Source organism: Pogona vitticeps, chromosome 2 (assembly GCF_051106095.1).
Source record: "Pogona vitticeps strain Pit_001003342236 chromosome 2, PviZW2.1, whole genome shotgun sequence".
Classification (NCBI taxonomy): domain Eukaryota; kingdom Metazoa; phylum Chordata; class Lepidosauria; order Squamata; family Agamidae; genus Pogona; species Pogona vitticeps.
The window spans coordinates 47,514,556-47,534,620 of NC_135784.1; the positions used below are offsets into that span (position 1 = coordinate 47,514,556).

At 41.7% G+C, this 20,065-nt stretch overlaps 1 protein-coding gene across 2 annotated transcripts in view; it reads left to right on the forward strand.

Moving 5' to 3' along the window:
* The window catches only part of GXYLT2 (glucoside xylosyltransferase 2), a 41,932-nt gene that overhangs the window by 13,569 nt on the left and 8,298 nt on the right, over positions 1 to 20,065 (forward strand). Inside the window, exons 2-6 of one of the 2 annotated variants that reach the window (XM_020791073.3) lie at positions 8,078 to 8,270; positions 8,565 to 8,696; positions 16,359 to 16,610; positions 17,699 to 17,822; positions 19,049 to 19,221. In XM_020791073.3, the coding sequence (XP_020646732.3) occupies positions 8,078 to 8,270; positions 8,565 to 8,696; positions 16,359 to 16,610; positions 17,699 to 17,822; positions 19,049 to 19,221 (874 nt within the window). The remainder of the gene's footprint in view (positions 1 to 8,077; positions 8,271 to 8,564; positions 8,697 to 16,358; positions 16,611 to 17,698; positions 17,823 to 19,048; positions 19,222 to 20,065) is intronic. The other variant, XM_072989437.2, reaches the window with a different exon arrangement.

The following is a 20,065-nucleotide window of genomic DNA, read 5'->3' on the forward strand; positions in this document are numbered from 1 at the left end:
CTTACCACCTTGAACGAGTTCAGATCTACATGTACAGGGCTGAATGAATTGCATCCAAGAATACTGAAGGAATTGGCCGAAGAACTCTCAGAACCGCTATCCATTATTTTCTTGAAATCATGGGAAACGGGTGAGGTGCCAGGTGATTGGAGGAGGGCTAATGTTCCTATCTTCAAAAAGGGGAAAAGGAGGAACCTGGGAACTACAGGCTAGTTAGCATGACGTCAATCCCAGGGAAAATTCTGGAACAAATTATAAAACGGTCACTATGCAACCACCTAGAAAACAGTGCAGTAATAATTAGAAGCCAACATAGAGTTGTTCATAACAAATCCTGCCAGACTAATCTGATCTCATTTTTTGATCAGGTAACCTGGTAGACAGAGGGAATGCTGTAGACATACTGTAGTATAACTTGACTGAAGCAGAGCTTTTGACAAAGTGTCCCATAGTATTCTGAGTAGCAAGCTAACTAGGTGTGGGCTAGATAGATCAAGTGTCAGGTGGATACACAATTGGCTACAGAATCGTACTCAGAGGGTGATGGTTAATGGCTCCTTCTCAAACTAGGAGGAGGTAACAAGTGGGTACCCAGAGGCTCAGTCCTGGGTCCGGTGCTATTCAACACTTCTATTAATGACTTGGACGAGGAAGTGCAGGGAATGCTTGTCAGATTTGCAAACAACAGAGAATTGGATGGAATAGCTAATACCCTGGAAGACAGAAACAGAATTCAAAATGACCTTGATAGGCTTGAGGACTGGGCTGAAAACAACAGTATGAAATTCAACAGGAATAAGTACAAAGTACTGCACATTGGAAAAAGAAACCAAATGTGCAGTTACAAGATGCGGGAGACCTGGCTCAGCAATACTACAAGTGAGCAGGATCTTGGAATTGTAGATATCAAGCTGAATATGAGCCAACAGTGTGATATGGCTACAAAAACCGCAAATGTTATTTTAGGCTGCATTAACAGAAGTATAGTTTCACTGGTTAGGCCTCACCTTGAGTATTGTGTCCAGTTCTGGACACCACACTTCAAGAAAAATGCTGACAAATTGGAACAAGTTCAGAGGAGGGCAACAAGGATGATCAGAGGATTGGAAACCAAGCCCTATGAGGAAAGATTGAAAGAACTGGGCATGTTTAGCCTTGAGAAAAGAAGACAGAGAGGTTATATGATTAATCGCGTTTCCGATCGGTTTTAAAGGGTTTTTGTGTTTGTGTGTGTGTGTTTTGGGGGGGGTGTTCTTTTTTTCTTTGGGCGGAACTGATTAATTGCATTGCAGTAGGAAATGGTGTTTCGACTTACGACCATTTTGAGTTATGACCATCTTCCAGAACTGATTAAGTCTGTAAGTCGAGGCACTACTGTATACTTCCTTCAGAAGAAGGGATGCAGTGGTGAGCTGAACAAGTTTAAATGAAATTATATGGAATTAAACAGTGAATGGAATCATTCAGAGATCTTTTAGTTCTTAACCTTGGGTAACCCAGGTGTTCTTAAACTGCAGCTCCCAGAAACCCCTGACAGCACAGCTGGTGATGAAGGCTTCTGGGAACTGCAGTTCAGAAATATCAAGCTTGAGAACCACTAATTTACGGGTTATTCTACTCAGTGGTATAGCCGGTTTGGTTACAGTTTTGTTTGGATTGAGTGAGAAAGTGTCTATGGATCAAATCTCTACTGATTCATGAAACTCTCTAAATGACCTTAGGCCACTCAGTTCTCCATACCCTGAACTGCCTCACAGAATTGTTGTTAGTATAAAGTAGAAAGGAGGAGAACTGTATATATTACCTTGAGCAATTTGTTAGGAAGAGAGGAAGAAAAGAGGGATTTAAAGGCATCTCAAACAAATGAACAAGCATCAGCAAGTGATGTTCCATGACTAAATCCATCCTTCAGAAAAACTAGCTCCTTCATGGTCCAGTTTTTAATCTAGAAGGAAGACATGAATGTGAAGAGAATGAAAGCTATTACTTGGGAAATATCTTTTTAAAAAAGAATTTTCTTTGCTTAGCTGTCAAGTTGAATTTGATTAAGCAAGCAGCTGGTCTACAGTCTCTCTCTCTCTCCTGTTTGACTCTATTCTGTATGCTGTTCCAAAGGCTTGAGTTGGTTAACAGAAGAACTAAAGAGTAAATACAAAATATCTCATTCGTTCAGAAATTCAATTAAAAGAGCTAAAAACATAACAGATGTTAGAACCTCCTGGTATCCACTAACTTGACCTTGGCTACCAAAAGCCATATGGAAAAAGAAAGCGATGCTAGTTTATGTCTTCCACCAGAAGGCCAGAAATAGTGCAATAATTGGTTGCATATAAATTGTTAAAATGCCATGATGTCATAACCTATAAAGATCTTTATAGTTTAGGACTTTGTTACCTGTCAAGAGTACCTCAGGTGCCTCTCCCTCAGGTGGAGATCTCTCATCCCACCTGCACCTCCCAATCTCTGATGTGGTGGGTGGCCACTTCAAAGGAGGCCCAGAAGTTGTCAACTAGAAACTGGACCTTATTGGTAGTGGCTGCCTCACTTTGGAACTCCCTTCCATTGGAGATTTACCTTGCCCCCTCCCTCACGAGCTTCAGGGTTCCTTGAGGTGTGGTGTGGTTTCCTGATCGGAAACCACTCAATCCTTGCATGCGGATACCATGTACCTCTGTCCAGCCATAACCAACCTTAAGCAATCCTATTTAGCCCAATCCTGCTTGCTCCAGTTTGGCCATCTACCAAGAACTGGGATTCGTATTATTGTTTTCTATGTTAGTGTATTGATGAAACATTTCAGTGATGATCTAGACACCACAGGCAAGACTGAATGATAAGCCCTCTCTCAAAACAGTTTCTCAATGTAATTCACAGCTCAAGACATTTTACTACCTAAACCAAAAGACAAGATGATGATCTTCTTGACTGTACTGGCAACTGAACCTTCCTTCAGCACTAGCAACAGGATAGGGTTCTGCACCACCTCTGAAGGCAACAACCTAGTATAAAGATATTGAAGAGACTCCCTTGCAAACAAACCTCTGTCTTCCAAGAGAGTGAAATGTCTAGGGAAACTTTGGCAAAGGACCTGAGGAGGTGTTTCAACCTCTGCTGAATGGTAAGTTCAGCATAAAGTCATCACAGGAGAAGTTAGGAATAAAACGGAATATTCACACTACTAATTACATTCTAAAAACTCTTCATTCAAAATTCTGCAGTAATATAGCAGCAATTTAATTACATCTTAAGGGCACAGATTCTGTATCATTATAATTTAAAGAGTACATATAAACAGCAAGGTGTTTAGATTTGATGTTAGACTGTCAATCGGAGAAAAACACATGTTTTCTAGGAGGGCTTACACAGGTCTTTGGAAGCCTCTCCTGTTTTTAATTTTATTACTGAGATAATTTCGTGTCGGCCCTATAATGTTGGTTTATTGTTTAACGTGTGATTTGTTGTCTTAGCTTTGCCGTATTGAGATCCAGTGATCCCAGTTAGAGAGGAGATTTTTAGGATGAGTTCCTGTTTGTGTAGGTTTATTGTTTTACTTCTTTTTGTAAATGTATGTTATTTTTTTTGTAGCCATCTAGAATAATGGCTTACCTCTAGATGGGCGGGGCATAAATCCAATAAGCAAGCAAGCTATTTTATTATGGTTTTGGGGGAATGGCTGTATGTCATTGTTGATATGAGTTATGGCCAGTATGGATCAAGTTCACAGTGCCTTAAAAGGCAGCAAACACATGCAAATATATGTTACTGTTAAAAGAAAACGTTTGGGAGTATTGAGTAGTATCTGTTTGGTTCATTGCCCTGTTTTTACCTAAACCGCCTGAAAGAGGACCAATGTATGTTTCAATATATGAGCAAAATGCAGTTCATGTATTTGGAGAAGCAGTGTCGTTGACTGAACAAATCCACCGTGCAGTCTTAGAACTACATTTTCACACCATGTGTGCTTGGTCTTTTTGTACTTTGCACTGGCAGCATTCCACTTGCAAACAGAACTGGGGTTGGGGAGGGACTAGGCACTGCCCTCTGGAGCCCTCTAGGAAGGAATTCCAGGGAATTCCCCCCCCCCAAACCCTGACACTAGCAGTGTCGGCTGCCAAGAAAGACAGCTTTGTTGGGACTGACAAAGGCAGCTTTGTAGAACATGGATTGTTGAGTAAAACAGTCATTGTCTTTTCTGCCCTTCCCCTTTATCTTTCCATCACATCCTTCCCCCCCCCCCCGGTTCTCACCCTGATTCTTTACTCCAAGATCCCCACCACCATAATTCCCTTTCGCAAACCCCATGTCTCGCCTCCTTTCTCCCCCTCCCTTATAACCCAGATGTTATCACCTTCTTCTTGGACTTTCTCTCTCACACAGTGTTCCACTGGGAATCAAGTGTTTCTGTGCTAGAGGCCCAAAATGTGTTTTTTAGGTTTTTTGTTTCTTTTTAAAGGGGAAACAGACACTCATACCTCTGGGCCCTGAAACTCTTCAGTGTTGAAGCAGGCTTCAGTGCCAAATCTAGAGTGGCCATATGCCAAAAGGGAGAGAAAAGGGGAGGGGTTACCAATTGACTTGAAATTGCACACATGATTTATATGTAGAGATTTAAAATTAGAGCATATTTTAAATAATATAAACAAAATGACAACACCTATCACTTGGCAGGGCACTAGGTAACTTGTGTACCTGCCGCTGCATCTGCTATTTGGATAGTAACCGTGGGTCACTAATTGATTTCCCTCTTTATGATTACAGTATCTTCAAATCAGGCTTGGATTGAATAGCTCTTCTAACAGAAGGAGCTGTCTGGATAGCTCAGTAGTTTAGATATCTGGTCATGGAGCCAGAGGTTGGCAGTTGGATTCCCCACTGTGCCTCCTGTGAGTAGAGCCAGCTTGTGTGAGCTTGGGCAAGCTGCACAGTCCCAGGGCACTCCAAAAAGAAGGGAATGGTAAACCACTTCTATGTATTATCTATCTGGAAAACCCCCAAAAAGGTCTCCATAAGTCTTGAATTGACTTGACGGCATGCATTTATTATCATCTAATAGAGGGCCCCTTCCAAAGGAGGAGTTTTCTTTGACCGGTCTTTCATAGAGGACTTTTATCTGTAAAAGAGGACTTGTGGTCCCCAAAGCCAGCTGTGGGAGTTCTTCTGTAATACTTGAGCTATCATGGGCAGGCTTTCAGTTTGGCTCTACCATAGCCTGCCTGCCTGTCTTTCTCTGGGAAAGTAGGAAATAACATAGTCTAATACTGCAGAAGTTACAGATGTAAAGTGGATGAATTCAGGTTTTGTTTTTGTTTTTGTTTAATCACATTTTCTCTGCCACTGGGGGCTTCTACTTTTTTCAAGCTGGAATGATTTGAATGGACTTTTCTCTGTCTGTTTCTATCTCCAAAAAGATGAGGGCATTGGCTATGGGCCGTATTCTGGTGATATACTAAGCTGGGCATGATGTTCTGGATAGTGAGAATACCCGCCCCTGTGATCTGTCTCCCTAGTTGCCCCAAAGTATTTTTCTATTTTTTTAAACAAACTACAAAGTTTAGTGCTAGATCACCTTTGCACAGACAGAAGAAAATTTAAAAATCTATATGAAGTATAAACAACTCCAACAAAGTACAGTAGACTACTATGTTTCCACAGCATGCGTTTGCATGCTCTAGAGCAGTAGTCCCCAACCTTGGGCCTCCAGATGTTCTTGGACTACAACTCCCAGAAGCCTTCACCACCACCTCTGCTGGCCAGGATTTCTGGGAGTTGAAGCCCAAAAACATCTGGAGGCCCAAGGTTGGGGACCCCTGCTCTAGAGAACTTTGGAAAACTGTCACTTTCTCTAGTGCAGAGCAATGCTTAAACAGTCCACTGGCTTTACAATGAACCATACAAGGAGAGCTGTGGATGAGCACAGGGCGGTATCAAAGGAAGGAGAGCTGTGGTCTGTGGTGCAGATCAAACTGCATCAGATGGGGGATCCAGTTGGCACCAAAATAATCTTCAGTCTCTGAGCACCTAATTCGAACAGAAGCATAAAATAGGCTGCGAATCAAGCCGCAGCAAGCTAAGCTGAATCACTGCCCTTCAACTTGCCAGTGTAGTTGCAGCCATCTACAGGAGCCTCGTACTATATGCCAACTTCAGTTTTAAAAAAGCCATGGATGAATTTAGGGTTCTTTTTTTCCTGAAAAAGATTATATCTGATGTAGAACGCATTTTGGGCATTGACATAACAAATAGTGGAGGTTTTTATCTGCTTTGAGTGGAAGGCATGAGAAGGAGCTATAGTAGTTATATCAAAGTGTTCATTTTCCACATACTGCTTGAATTAGTGATGCAATTAAGAATAAGTGCAGAAGAAGTAGGCAAAAAGAAGAGCACTAAGATGGGGGAAAGAGCACAGCACAATCCATGCAAGCAGCCAATTATGTCTTTTAATAATTCAGTGGGTTTTGCACTAATTGGCTGGAAAGTAAATACTATTTGCATAAACATAGTATGCCATTATTTATCCACTGCAGAAACTGAGGTTTAATTAAGACAAAAGCCTATGGCCTTTTAAGCAATTAATGAAATATATTGCACTGCTGAACCAGTCAGATACCGAAAGCTAGCGTACCCTAAGGCATAAGTAGATTTATGTTGCAATATAGAGCAGCCGCTATTACAGACTTTATTTCAGTTTCTGACAGGGAAGAAATATCTGTTCCCTTTATGAATGAAGTGTCCCAATCTCAAGGCTGTTTGTATTTTTGCACAGTGGGAGCCAAGATGCGACGCTGAGAATCGTTTCTTCAGATTAATGACACTACTTTGCATAAACAATTTCTGTAGGTCTCTGCTCTCAACATTTCTGAAGAGTGCCGAGTTTGTTGGCAACAGAGTTCAGTGGTACAGAGATATTGGCAGCTAGTTGAGAGGTGAAGGAAGACCGGAAAGGGAAACATGAGTGTTTGTTAGATACACTGACTTAAAACAAATGGTACATACCAGCTAGAGGAGACCCATTGATTCCTTTCCTAATTGTTTCGTAGGTACATTCTAGTTGGGATTAAGAATTGGAGACCTTGGGTTTACAGCAAGAGATGTGCACAAATCACTGATTCAGTGGTTCGTGCTGGTTCGTCCCTCAGACAAACAAGTGCTTGGCAGTTCCCAGCCCTGTCTCTTCCTGCAGGCACCCACTCAGAGGCAGTGCTCCGGCTTCCCTGCCCTGCCTCCTCTGGATGCTGCCTCTGAGTGGGTGCCTGCTAGAGGAGGCAGGGCTGGGAAGCACCGAACACTTGTTCCTTTAAAGCAGTGGTCCCCAACCTTGGGCCTCCAGATGTTCTTGGACTGCAACTCCCAGAAGCCTTCACCACCACCTCTGCTAGCCAGGATTTCTGGGAGTTGAAGTCCAAGAACATCTGGAGGCCCAAGGTTGGGGACCACTGCTCTAAAGGATGAACCCCCTGAACTGACAGTTCATGCCCATCTCTATTTACAGTTATTGGCCTCAATTCAGTAGCTAGTTTTAACTAGAGAGGATCCATTGAATCTATTATTGCCAAATAGCATATAAGCCTCTGCAGAAGTTCCCATTTCACATTGTCTGCTCTAAATTGGGACTGGCAGTGGGATTTAGCCCACAGTTACAGATGTGCAGAGATGCTTCTGCCAGCCCAGGAAACTGCTGAGAGTTATTTGGGTGCTTGGCTGGCAATGCTTTTTGCAGCTTTCATGTAAGCCATCCGGACTTCGACAGGCATAATTGTCTTTCTGAACCTTCCACCTTAATTGCTGCTTGAATGTGGGTGAGAATTGAACAAAGCGTAATCCACTCTATACAAGGAAACAGTTGTGAGGATGGAAATTAATTACATTAGCACCTAAAGGCTGGGCTGATTAGGTAGCCTGATTCAAAAGGACTACGGGCAGATTCTTATAATCTAATCTTAAGAACAGGACCTTAAAAATAAAAAAAGCCCTAAAGTGCTGTACTTAATATCAAGTCTGGAAAATGTTGATTATCATACAGAAAGCTTGAAGTATATAAAGTTATATAACTATACATATACATCTGTCTTATTTTTAGGAGACCAAAGGACCAGAAACTTCCCCTAACCCGGCCTTCTGCTCCACAGTGGATGCATCTGGCAGTTGTTGCATGTGGGGAGCGACTGGAAGAAACCCTCATCATGCTGAAGTCAGCAGTTCTGTTTAGCAACAGGAAGCTCAAATTTCACATCTTTGCAGAGGATTCCCTGAAGCCTGAATTTGAAAGGAAAGTAAGTTATCCCCTTTAGCAATTCCTTTGAGAACAACAACAATCCTCTCTGTTCCAAAAAACACCCAGTAACCCTAGATCTTTTGATTATTGTAAGCCCACAGATTCACTTAGTAATGCTTTGACTCCCACAGGTTAATGAGTGGATCAGCTCTTTCTAGTCACAAGTGCTCTCTGTAAAGCTCAGCTTGAGTAAGAGCGTTTCTTTCATGGCTTTGACATTGTAGCTGTAGCATAGCCATGAACCGCCTGCCTTCTCCGGAGTTCTGATCCTCCTCCTCCATGTGCTTTACAGTTGCAGGAATGGCCTCCTTCATACACGAAGAAGTTTGAATATCATGTATACCCAATCTCCTTTTCGGTAGGAAACGCTCAGGAATGGAAAAAATTATTCAAACCATGTGCTGCCCAGCGGCTCTTTCTTCCGGTAAGGTTCCCAAACTTGTATAAAACCTTGGTTAGACTGAAATGGGTCTAGAAAATTACTCAGACTTTTCACATAAGAAATGAGTGAGAGAGTTATTGTGAATGCTTGTCTAAAGTTCCGCTGGCTTTCAACACTATACTGTTTTCTAACATCAGGCTTGCTTGGTTTCTCGGCTCCCTAAATCCAGTTTGGGGAAATTCCAAGGGGTCAAGAATTCTGTGATATGATATTTTGCACAGTGTAGAAATATCGAGAAGTTCTATCTTTGAGAATTGGCTTCTTCTTTTCCTTAATTTGGTTGAGCCTTTTTTTTCAGCCTTGCATGTATATTTCTGATCTAAACAAAGGGTAGCTGGGTGGAGCAGCATTCTTTTACACCAGCCAATTATTTATCAAAGGCTGCTGCCTCTTGGAGATAGGGAGGCCCACTCTGCTGTTCTGCAAAGTGTATTCCAGCACTAAGTGTATTCCAGCACTAAGAAGGTGGGATCTATCCATAGGTCTTTTGGTAATTTGCAATAGATTGACAAAAGTTTCTAACTTCCAGTTCTTGAATAATAGCAGCAAATGAAAAGCATCCCCTCTACTTCTCATATTAGGCTGCTGAAAAGTAATCCTTAGGGGGAAAATAAATTTTCTGGCTGATCTCGTTGGCACATCTGTCAAAGCCCAGGTCTCCCACAGGTACTGGGCAGTAGACATGATCACTCCTAAATTCCCTCTTCATTGCAGAGCCTGACCGTCCGTCACCATGGTTTATGCAAGACCTGAGGGCAATGAAGCAATTACAGAGACGGCTAGAAAACAGATGGAGGAAAGCTCCCTCAGTCAGGGAGCTGCAGTCAGGGAGATGTCCGGCAAATACCGTAATTTAATTAAAGCAGCAAGAAGAGGCTGCAACACCAAATTGATTAACATAGCCTCCAACCAACAGGGAGAACTCTTTCAAGTTGTCCACAGCCTTACAAAAGCCTGACAGATGCAAACATTGCAACCAAGTGTAGAGAATTGCAGCCAACTGGGAGCCCATTTCAGATCCAAGATTGAATGCACCTGTCAGGATCTTGACTCTTTATTTATCACACTTGATCGGATTAAGATGTCCAGTGCAGTGTCTAGTCAGGTTTTATTGGATCAGTTTCAGTTAGTAAGGCCTGAGGATGTAGACAAGGTATTCGTACGCTGTAAAGCTACTACCTCTTTTTTCAGAACCTTGCCTGTCTTGGCTACTAAAATATGGACACGTGTGTGCCATTTATATCATCAGTCCTTCTCTTCAGGAAGGCCATGTGCCCTCTTTTTTCAAAAAAATATATACAGTAAGACCTATTCTTAAGAAAATTAATTTGGTGACAGACAATTTGAACAACTACAGAGCAGTCTCAAATACTTCTTTTTGGGGGCATCTTAATCAAGAGGGTGTTGCCTGTCTAGTTGCAGGCATTCTTAGAAGAAATTGATAATATGTATCCATTTCAATTGGGGTTTAGGCCATGGCATGGTACTGAAACAACATTCGTCACCCTGCAAGACAATCTCCTAAGGGAGGCAGATGGGGAGTATACCTCTTTTGATCCTCCTGGTTCTTTCTTCACCCTGTGATACCATCAACCACAGTATCCTGTTGATTTCCTTAATGGCAAATCCCAGGTGGTGCAGCTTGGGCATGCTATGTCTGCCCCTTGGGGCATCTGCTGTAGAGTCCCACAGGGGTTGACAATCTCCCTAATGCTTTTTAACATCTACATGAAGCTTTTGGGAGAAGTCATACAAAGATTTTGAGTTCACAGTCACAGGTTTGCAACTTGTTAAATCTTGGCGTTGGGTGAAAAGATGGCAATGGAATTGTTTGCTATTCTCCAAGATGAGAGCTTTTTTCAAGAACGATGGCATGAAATTGCCATTTCAGCCCATGTCATTACCAGCTAGCCTTGCCAATTGTTCTTTATTTCAAGGAACAGCTCATTATAGCCTTCGCCAGCACTGTTAACCTTCTGGCGCGTTCAATGTGTCCATTTCTTTGTGGCCTTGTAACACAATACACTCCCCCTTTTTAGAGCTCTTCTGATGACAGCCCTGTTTTAATTATTATTTATTTAAAACATTTGTAACCCCAGAAAAATCTCCCAAATCAGCAGACTCAATAAAACAAGACAGTCCCTTACACAAGTTGACAATTTAAAAGACATAACATGGGAAAAGAAAAACAGATGTGGAGGGGGAGTGCGAAAAAGCAAGCTCAGAAACCAGTCCTTAAAGCTAAGCAATATTCTTATAATAACCAGCTCGTGGTTCAGGAAGAGGAGAACCCAACGAAGCTGTTTTTTCATCAGCCCATAGGCGTTGGAATTTTTTGGGCTGTGACTCCCAGAATTTTCCCAGAATTCCCCCAGGCAGAATTCTGGGAGATGCAGCAAAAACCAGACATTTGCAGAGTCACTTTCATTACATACACATGGGCCTCTGTTGCCACTATTGGCATGTCAAGAAGGCTACTGCCCTAGTTGTAGCTTGGAATGGGAAGTCTCCATGGGAAAGGTTCATGGGATGGCTCTATATAGCAAGACTACTCATCACATGGACACTTATGGCTTCCATGAAGTCTTGCCACTCCCAGATACCATCAGGGAAATTTCCTTCTGCTTGAAAGGGGATAAAGGCAACTAAGACCCATTTGTAGGTATGAAAGCTGCTTTGTAAACTTCTGCTACAGAAAATTCTGGGAGTTGCAGTCTGGAAAATCTGAAAGTCCCATCCCTAGCAGCCAAAGTGGAATGGCCCAACGTTCCATGTGCTGCAGCTTGGTAGAATGGTTGGCTGAATGGTTATACGTAGTACATAAAAATGAGAGTGAATTCTGCTCCGGTCTGTCTTTTAAACAATGAACAACTCTTGGTTACAGGCTGGTTTCTTGAATAGTTTAACGGGTGGGAGGTGCACTTATTTCTCATTTTTGAAACACAGAAACAAGAGATGTTACATTCTAGACTCAGAATGAGCATCACCTTTCTATTGAAGTCATCCGCAGAGTGAAAAAAAATTCTTGTTTTGGATTATGGCTTCCTGTCTCAGTAGCCATATTGGCTAGGGGATTCTGCAAGTTCTAGTTCAAAAAAATCAGTGTCGCCACGGTCCAGTTTTACGCATCTTTGTTTTGATCTTGATTACAGAATTACTTAAGACACTGACTACATGAGGAGCAGAGGAAATGTTCCAATTGCTGATACTCTGAAGTGGCTCGCTTATTAAGCTACTTCATAATACTGGAAATTGAAGAAGACAGACCAAATAGGGTTGCTTGAGCTCTGATAGGCCATTTGGATGTGAGGCTCACACCAAATGGTGTATTACATCTCCATCCAAATCCAAGTTACCTTGTTTAACCCATACCAGCCCAATCTGAAACAGGCTGTGTAGATAAACTTTTGTAATTCTAAGCAAATTATCAGGATCTTGGTGTGTTTTTTAGCTTAAGTCATATTCACTGAACTTTTGTATAGCAGGTTCAAGAAAGAGCTTAAAAGCCTACGCTTAAATTCTTCTCCTGAAACAATTCACTTTAAAGTTATGATAGGTTGTTGAAGTTAATGATAATGATTATAATCTAAGAACTGTTGAACTGGAAGGGATCAAATAGATCATAGAGTTCAGCTCTGTCAAGGAGGCACAGCGGGGAATCAAAAACTGAACCTTTGGCTCTGCAGCCAGATATTTAAACCACTGAGATGTTGCTCTTCATATGTTTTTGGCCTACAGCTCCAATAAAGCTTATCTACATAACTGTTGCTGAGGATTATGGGAGCTGTTAGGCCAAAAAATTTTTTGGAAAGGCTGCAGGTATCCATCCCTGTCTTAAAGGACACTGGAATATGGTACTTAGTTGGACTCAGGAAGTGATTCATTTAATGTGAATGTGGTGGAAGGATGGTGTTGAAAGGCTCATGGTAAAAGTTACTTGTTATTGTCAGTTACATCTCTAGTTATAAATACATACTGGAGAAACTGGGGATGAAATTATATAAAGAGTAAAAAGCTGTAAAGAAGTGCAGTGTGAAGTCAGAAAGTACATTAATTCTAAATGCAGTAAAGCATATTTTCTTAATTAATTGGAATCTTTCTGCAGAAGAATGTTTGTATGGAACACTTGCCTATGCCACTACTAATAAAGCATGGCTAATTCTAAAAGTCTTGGTTAATAAACAGAAATGCCACTCCATGCTAATGCAGTAGGTTGTTTTTGGAAACATTTTCTCCAGTACAGGTTGTATAAATGATTACTTCATGCAATTTAAGAGTTCAGAATGCTTTCCAGGGATAGACAGGGATAAATCAATGGTTTGTTTCAGTTAATTGCACTCTGTTCGGTTCATCAGTTTGGACAGGAGGATTATGACCCTCCTGATTGACCCCCCCTAATTGTCCTTCGGTTCTTCCACAGCAATCTGGGCAAGGCAAGGAATTCATTCCCCATCTTCCCAGATGCAAGGCTGGGAGAAATGGTGAAAAAATTGTCCAAGATCATACACTGAAACGTTTGGCAGAGGGGAAATTCTATCCTTGGTTTTTCACCTTAGCCCACGAGCTGCTATTCTAGCTGCCTGAAAGAAAAAGCAAACCACGGGCTTGAGTTTACAAGAGCTGAACAAAGGGCAGCTGTAGATGGACATTTTGGAGGTCACTCATTCATAGGTTGGAGGTGACTTGATGACACATAACAAAAAGCAACAAGAGAATAGTCAGAGAATGAAAGATAGGCAAATCAGAGCATCACCTCTAATACCGAAACAGAATAGAATAAGAAACATGCTCAGCTACAGGTGGAGAAATATTGAGAACTATACAGTAATGGCTTTTGTGAAATCACTGAAATTATGAATGGATATGTACAGAACCACATAGCCACAAGAGGGCACACTGTGAATATGAATTGATGTATAGTACTGATTGTCATTCTTCTTTTCCATAAGGAACAGGGCGGTAACTAATATCACTAGTGAAGAGCCACGTGAAATTATAATTTTGTCCATCAGTTTAAACAGGACCAGAATGGGGAAGTGCTGAAGTTCAGACATAATGTACTTACCAAAGGTCTAGGGTTCAAATTCTGACATGTTACAGGAAAATAGGCAAGCAGGTCTTGTAAAGCAGGTTTGGGCAGCCAATGCCAGTCACCTACTGGACGAGGTGGTTCACTGGGCATGATTTCAAAGTTCTGAAATCAATATAAGGTGACATCTTATGATGCTACAGCATCTTCTTACTAATTTTTATTGCTGTGTGCCCCCATCTTAATGTGCACTCTCATTCACATAAATAGGGAATTGGGATTAAGTCATAGTTCAAAAATGTGTGCCATGGAGTGTGCTATGTACAAGTTCTTTTGGACAGAGCTTGGTGGACTATAACTGGAATGTTAAAGTAGGGAGTCAAGAGATAAAAGGAACAACAGGTAAGTTTGGCCTTAAGAGTTCAAAATGAAGGACGGCAAAGGCTAATGGAGTTTTGCCAATAGAACAAGCTAGTCATCACAAAAACTCTTTTCCAACAACACAAGAGGCGACTCTACACATGGACATCACCAGATGGGCAATACTGAAATCAGATTTATTATGTTCTCTGCAGTCAAAGATGGAGAAGCTCTATACAGGCAGCAAAAACAAGATCTGGAGCTGATTGTAGCTCTGATCATCAGCTTCTTATAGCAAAGCTCAAGCTTAAACTGAAGAGAGTAGGAAAAACCACTGGGCTAGTCAGGTGTAATCTAAACCAAATCCCTTATGAATACACAGTGGAAGTGAAGAACAGATTTAAGGAACTCGATTTGGTGGACAGAGTGCCTGAAGAACTATGGATGGAGGCTCGTAACATTGTACAGGAGGCAGTAACAAAAACCATCACAGAGGAAATACAATATCAGAGTATAGAAAATTTACAGGCCTGAACAGAAAAGAGCAGAAGTAATAATGAGCTGCCATGTTGTACAGGTGTGTGATTTGCTGAGTCACACTGACTCTGAAAAGGTGGTGCCTTGCATGATGCAACCTGAGTACAATATTGCATGACCCCGCTGTGACTGGATAAGAGCAGAGGCTCAGCTGTATATATATGCACTGTATAGAGAACATGTACCCTCCACCTTCATTTGATGATGCCATGTTGTCATGCTGCCACTTTCTACTCTTGTACATATGCTATAAATACACATGCTGTAGGAAGCTGAATGTGTCTGAGTGATTTATTTCGCCTTCTGGACCTGAAAATACTAACTCTGCTGGATTCTATGTGGGTTTGCGGTAACATACAAGAAAGCAAAGTGGCTGTCCAATGAGGCCTTACAAATAGCAGAGAAGAGAGAGAAAACAAAATGCAAGGGGGATAGGGAAAGTTACAGAAAATGGAATGCAGACTTCCAAAGAATACCAAGGAGAGACAAGAGGGCCTTCTTAAATGAACAATGCAAAGAAATAGAGAAACATAATAGAAAGGGAAAAGCCAGAGATCTGTTCAAGAAAATTGGAGATAACGGCCACTGGTCCCATCACCTCCAGGCAAATAGAAGGGGAAGATATGGAGGCAGTAACAGATTTTACTTTCTAGGGGTCCATGATCACTGCAGATGGTGACAGCAGCCACAAAATCAAAAGAGACCTGCTTGTTGGGAGGAAAGCTTTACAGCATCTTAAAAAGCAGAGAGATATCACCTTTTTGACAAAGGTCCACATAGTCAAAGCTGTGGTTTTTCCAGTAGCAATGTATGGAAGTGAGAGCTGGACCATAAAGAAAGCTGACCGCCAAAGAATTGATGCTTTTGAATTGTGATGCTGGAGGAGACTCTTGAGAGGTCCCTGGACTGCAAAGAAAACCTGTCCATTTTGAAGGAAATCAACCCTGAGTGCTCACTGGAAGGACAGATCCTGAAGCTGAGGCTCCAATACTTTGGCCATCTCATGAGAAGAGAGGACTCCCTGGAAAAGACCCTGATGTTAGGAAAGTGTGAAGGCAGGAGAAGAAGGGGACGACAGAGGATGAGATGGTTGGACAGTGTCATTGAGGTGACCAACATGAATTTGACCAAACTCCAGGAGGAAGTGGAAGATAGGAGAGCCGGGTGTGTTCTGGTCCATGGGGTCACGAAGAGTCAGACATGATTTAACGACTAAACAACAACAATGGTGGCATCATTACCATTCAGTAACCACTACACATCCTGGGCTGCTACTTGTTTATATGAGATGGCTTTCTCTTTTGCCAGTATGTTCTGGTCTTGCTGGTCCTGTGCTTCATGTTTTAAAACTGAGTTTGTTGTTTTTTCGTTATTGTCCACAGTAATTTCACTACTAAAATAAGTTTCATCGTTTCTTTTTGAAATTCAATACATTTACATTTCTTTCTTAGCTATATTTAGAAAAAAATCTTTAGTCTATGGGAGGTGCAGTTATTTATGAATCTTGATAATCTCTTTGTTCAGATAATCTTGAAGTGCTCATAGTTGCAGATCTCTTTGCTCAGTAAGAGGTTTTATCAAAGCGTTATACCCTCTTGTGTCTTCCATTTATATACAGTGTAAATGAGTTTCGAGGCTTTAATTTATCTTCCTGGCTCTTACTGTGTACACTACATGTCTCTGTGTGTTCCCCTACCCTTTATATCCTGTCTGCAAAGATGATTTTAAAAGATGTGGACTCCCTACTGTATGTGGACACAGATGTCCTATTCTTGCGACCCATTGATGACCTCTGGGGCTTTCTGAAAGCTTTCAACTCCACACAGCTAGCAGCCATGGCACCCGAACATGAAATACCAAAGATTGGCTGGTACAGTCGGTTTGCTCGCCACCCATATTATGGAACAACTGGGGTCAACTCTGGCGTCATGCTGATGAATTTAACCCGAATAAGAAATGCTCAGTTCAAGGTATGATATTGATTTATATGCCGATAAAAAAATTCTGTGATCTGAACAATTTATCTCATTTGTATAGAACTGATATTCATACATTTAGGAAAACAACCTGGACAATTGCTTTCTATGACCCAGAGTTGCAAAGGCGAGGAATATTTACAGTTGTCTGAAAGGTGCTTGGTTTTTCCCAGAAGGTGCTTGTCTTGGCTGAAAAGGTGCTTTCAAGGTGTTCTGTTGAAAAGGTGTCTGTTCCCTCCTCCCCTCCCTCTTTTTTTCCTTTTTTTAAAACCTAAGTCATCTTAGGTTGAAAGGAAAAAAAGAAAAAAATTCTGCTCCTAGTGGTAGGAACGGATTAACCGGCTTTGCATTAGTTCCTATGGTAACTAATGATTTGAGTTACAAACCACCCCTAGACATAAGAACCAAAAACAGCTGGAATTGATTAATTGGTTTTCAGTGCATACCTATGGGAAATGCTGATTCGACTTACAAACTTTTCGACTTACAAACTTCCTTCCGGAATGGATTAAGTTTGTAAGTCGAGGGTTGACTGTAGGTACAAAGAAGGGAATTGCTAAGGAGGTCACTTCCAAGAAAGGAGTCAGAGTGATAAAGGGCAAGTATATAAATAAGTGTATATTAAAAGCAGTGTTGCCCTGTGCTTGCATGTGTGTATCTACATTTTCTCAAAATGTACATACGTGAATATGGATACCATGTGGGAAACTGCTATAAAGAGAAATAGGTGCTTTAGAGCATCGTTGGATTGGATAGATCTGTGTGGTCAACCAGTTATACAGTCACTTAAATGATCAGTTAGTGGTGTGGAAATATGCTGTCGGGGATGGGAGAGGGACACTGCATGTGAACTGTCCATACTGCTTTCATTTCTCACAGGCTGACTTTTCAGGTGTGGAGCTCCTGTGCTATCAACTGAGCATGTAAATCACCACAGGACCATCCAGTTCTCCTTAGCTGTTGCTGTGCTATTTTGGCTCCAGAACCTAGCCAGTCAGAGCACCATCACTATGTCTTCCTCTTGATCTGATTTGTACTATACTGCTTGTCTTTAAAACATTGTTTCCTTCCTATTTTTTCAGAACAGCATGATACCAACAGGCCTGACATGGGAGGAGATGTTGTACCCTTTATATCAAAAGTACAAAAACTACATTACATGGGGAGATCAGGACTTGCTCAATATTATTTTCTACTTTAACCCAGGTACATGACTGAATAATGCTTATATTATAGAAATGTGTATAGATTTCTATCTCTAGCTATCTTGTAAAAAGGTAAAGGTTCCCCTTGACATTTAGTCCAGTTGTGTCTGACTCTAGGGTGCGGTGCTCATCCCCATTTCCAAGCCGTAGAGCCAGTGTTTGTCCGAAGACAGTTTTCCGTAGTCATGTGGCTAGCACGACTAGACACGGAACGCTGTTACCTTTCCACCATGGTAGTACCTATTTATCTACTCACATTTACATGCTTTCAAACGGCTAGTTTGGCAGGAGCCGGAACAGATTAATTGCATTTCAGTGCATTCCTATGGGAAATAGTGCTTTGATTTACGACCATTCCGAGCTACGTCCATCTTCTAGAACAGATTATGGTCATACGTCGAGGCACCACTGTAACTCAGAGGTACTAAATGGTTCAAGTAAAGTGCTGTGGTTAGTCTTAAATATAGTTTAGGGCAGTTTTTTCCAACATGGATCCTTCCAGGGGTTCTTCGGCTGTAACCACCATCTTTAGCCATGTTAGCTGTAGTTGGCGGGTTGAAATGGTCTTTTTTTAAAAAACCAGAGGGAGGCCACCCAGTGCCTTCAGGATACTTGGGGCCACCAGTGCCATAAATCCTGGTCATTGGCATTGCTGATGACAGTGAGAGTTCAAAACATATTACAGTCATTTGATTGCTTAACCCAGACTCAAATTGTGGTTAACATGGACTGCTATTTCTCTTGGTTTTGATGCAATAAGTAGGTATGGCTAGCTGAAAACAGGAGCCAAAACATCTAGTTCCTGCTCACAGCTGCACAAGAGGAAAGGCAAGAGAGAAAGTTGGTGAACCCTGAGGCTTGTTAAGATGGTGTTAGACTATATCTTCATGATGAATCTGGATTCAGACATCACAATGTTCCTCATGCATACAGTGTGTTCCATAAAGTGTTTTCTCATCTGCTGAGTACTGTCAAAATTCTTCTGAGCTTCGTATTCTTCCTTTCACCCAAACCATAACCCAAATTAAGTAACAAAACAAAGAAGTATCTGATTCCAATTAGCATAGTTATTTTCCCCTTAAGACAAAGTTCAGACATTCAGATCATATTTGCAGGTTTTGTGTATAATGCAATGTTTTAAACATCATTTTCTGGTTGGGGACTCCTCTGCTCTCTTTGTAATCATTTGCTCCCCATTCCCATCTTCTCTCAAATCCGGTTTTCTAGAATGTCTGTACCTATTTCCGTGCCAATGGAACTATCGACCAGATCACTGCATGTACGGCAGTAACTGCAAAGGGGCAGAAGAAGAAGGCATTTCCATTCTCCATGGAAACAGAGGTGTCTACCATGATGATAAACAGCCTACTTTCAAAGCACTCTATGAAGTGATACGTGATGTAAGTGTTGCCTTGACAAAGGCATAGCCTTAGGTAGCATTACAACACTGTGTACGTTGCATCCAGTTATATTATATTTAGATAGGTATTTTCAGTAAAAAGCTAAGGGCCAAATATGTGGTCTTTTCTCATCACAAAAGAGTGAAGAAGAAGAGAAAAAAAGGGGGGAGGGACAAAAAGCCAAAACAATACTTGACAGACTCTGTAATCTCAGAGTGCTTGTTTTATTGGAGTTTGCCTTTTATGTTTTTTTGGGTGAAATCCTCTTTGGGGGCAATCTGAGTAATAGGTCTGCTTGTTCCTAAGCACTGCTTGATTTTGATTTTGTTTTCCTCTGTCCTCACAGCAAGTCTATGAGAGAGGTTTAGCTGAGAGACAGTAACTGCCTCCAGTGACAGTCATGGCAGAGTGGTGAACCTGCATCCACCTGATCCTAACCTGACACTGTAACCTTTGTGTTACATTGAACCGCACATGTGCTGGTTATTGACAGTCTGAGCAGACACTGATGGTCTAGGTCAGAGATGAGCAATGGGTATCTCCCAGATGTTTATGGTCATCTCCAGGCAGCATAGGCCATGGCAAAAAATGCTTGGAGTGCTGCACAGTCCCCATCCTTCAGCTAGAGGGGAAACCGTGAGCCCTAGTTTAATGGTAAGACCCTATGGGTTTTTTTTTTTTAATGTTGGGAAGCTAAAAGTAGATCTTTTTATTCAAAAGCAACTAGAGATGGGCACAAACCTGTGATGCTTCCCCCGCCTCCCCAGCCAATGTCCCACACGCCAGCTGGTGTGCACGCCTCTCCTTCCCCTCTTTGGCTGTTCAGCCAACTCCCTACAGGAGC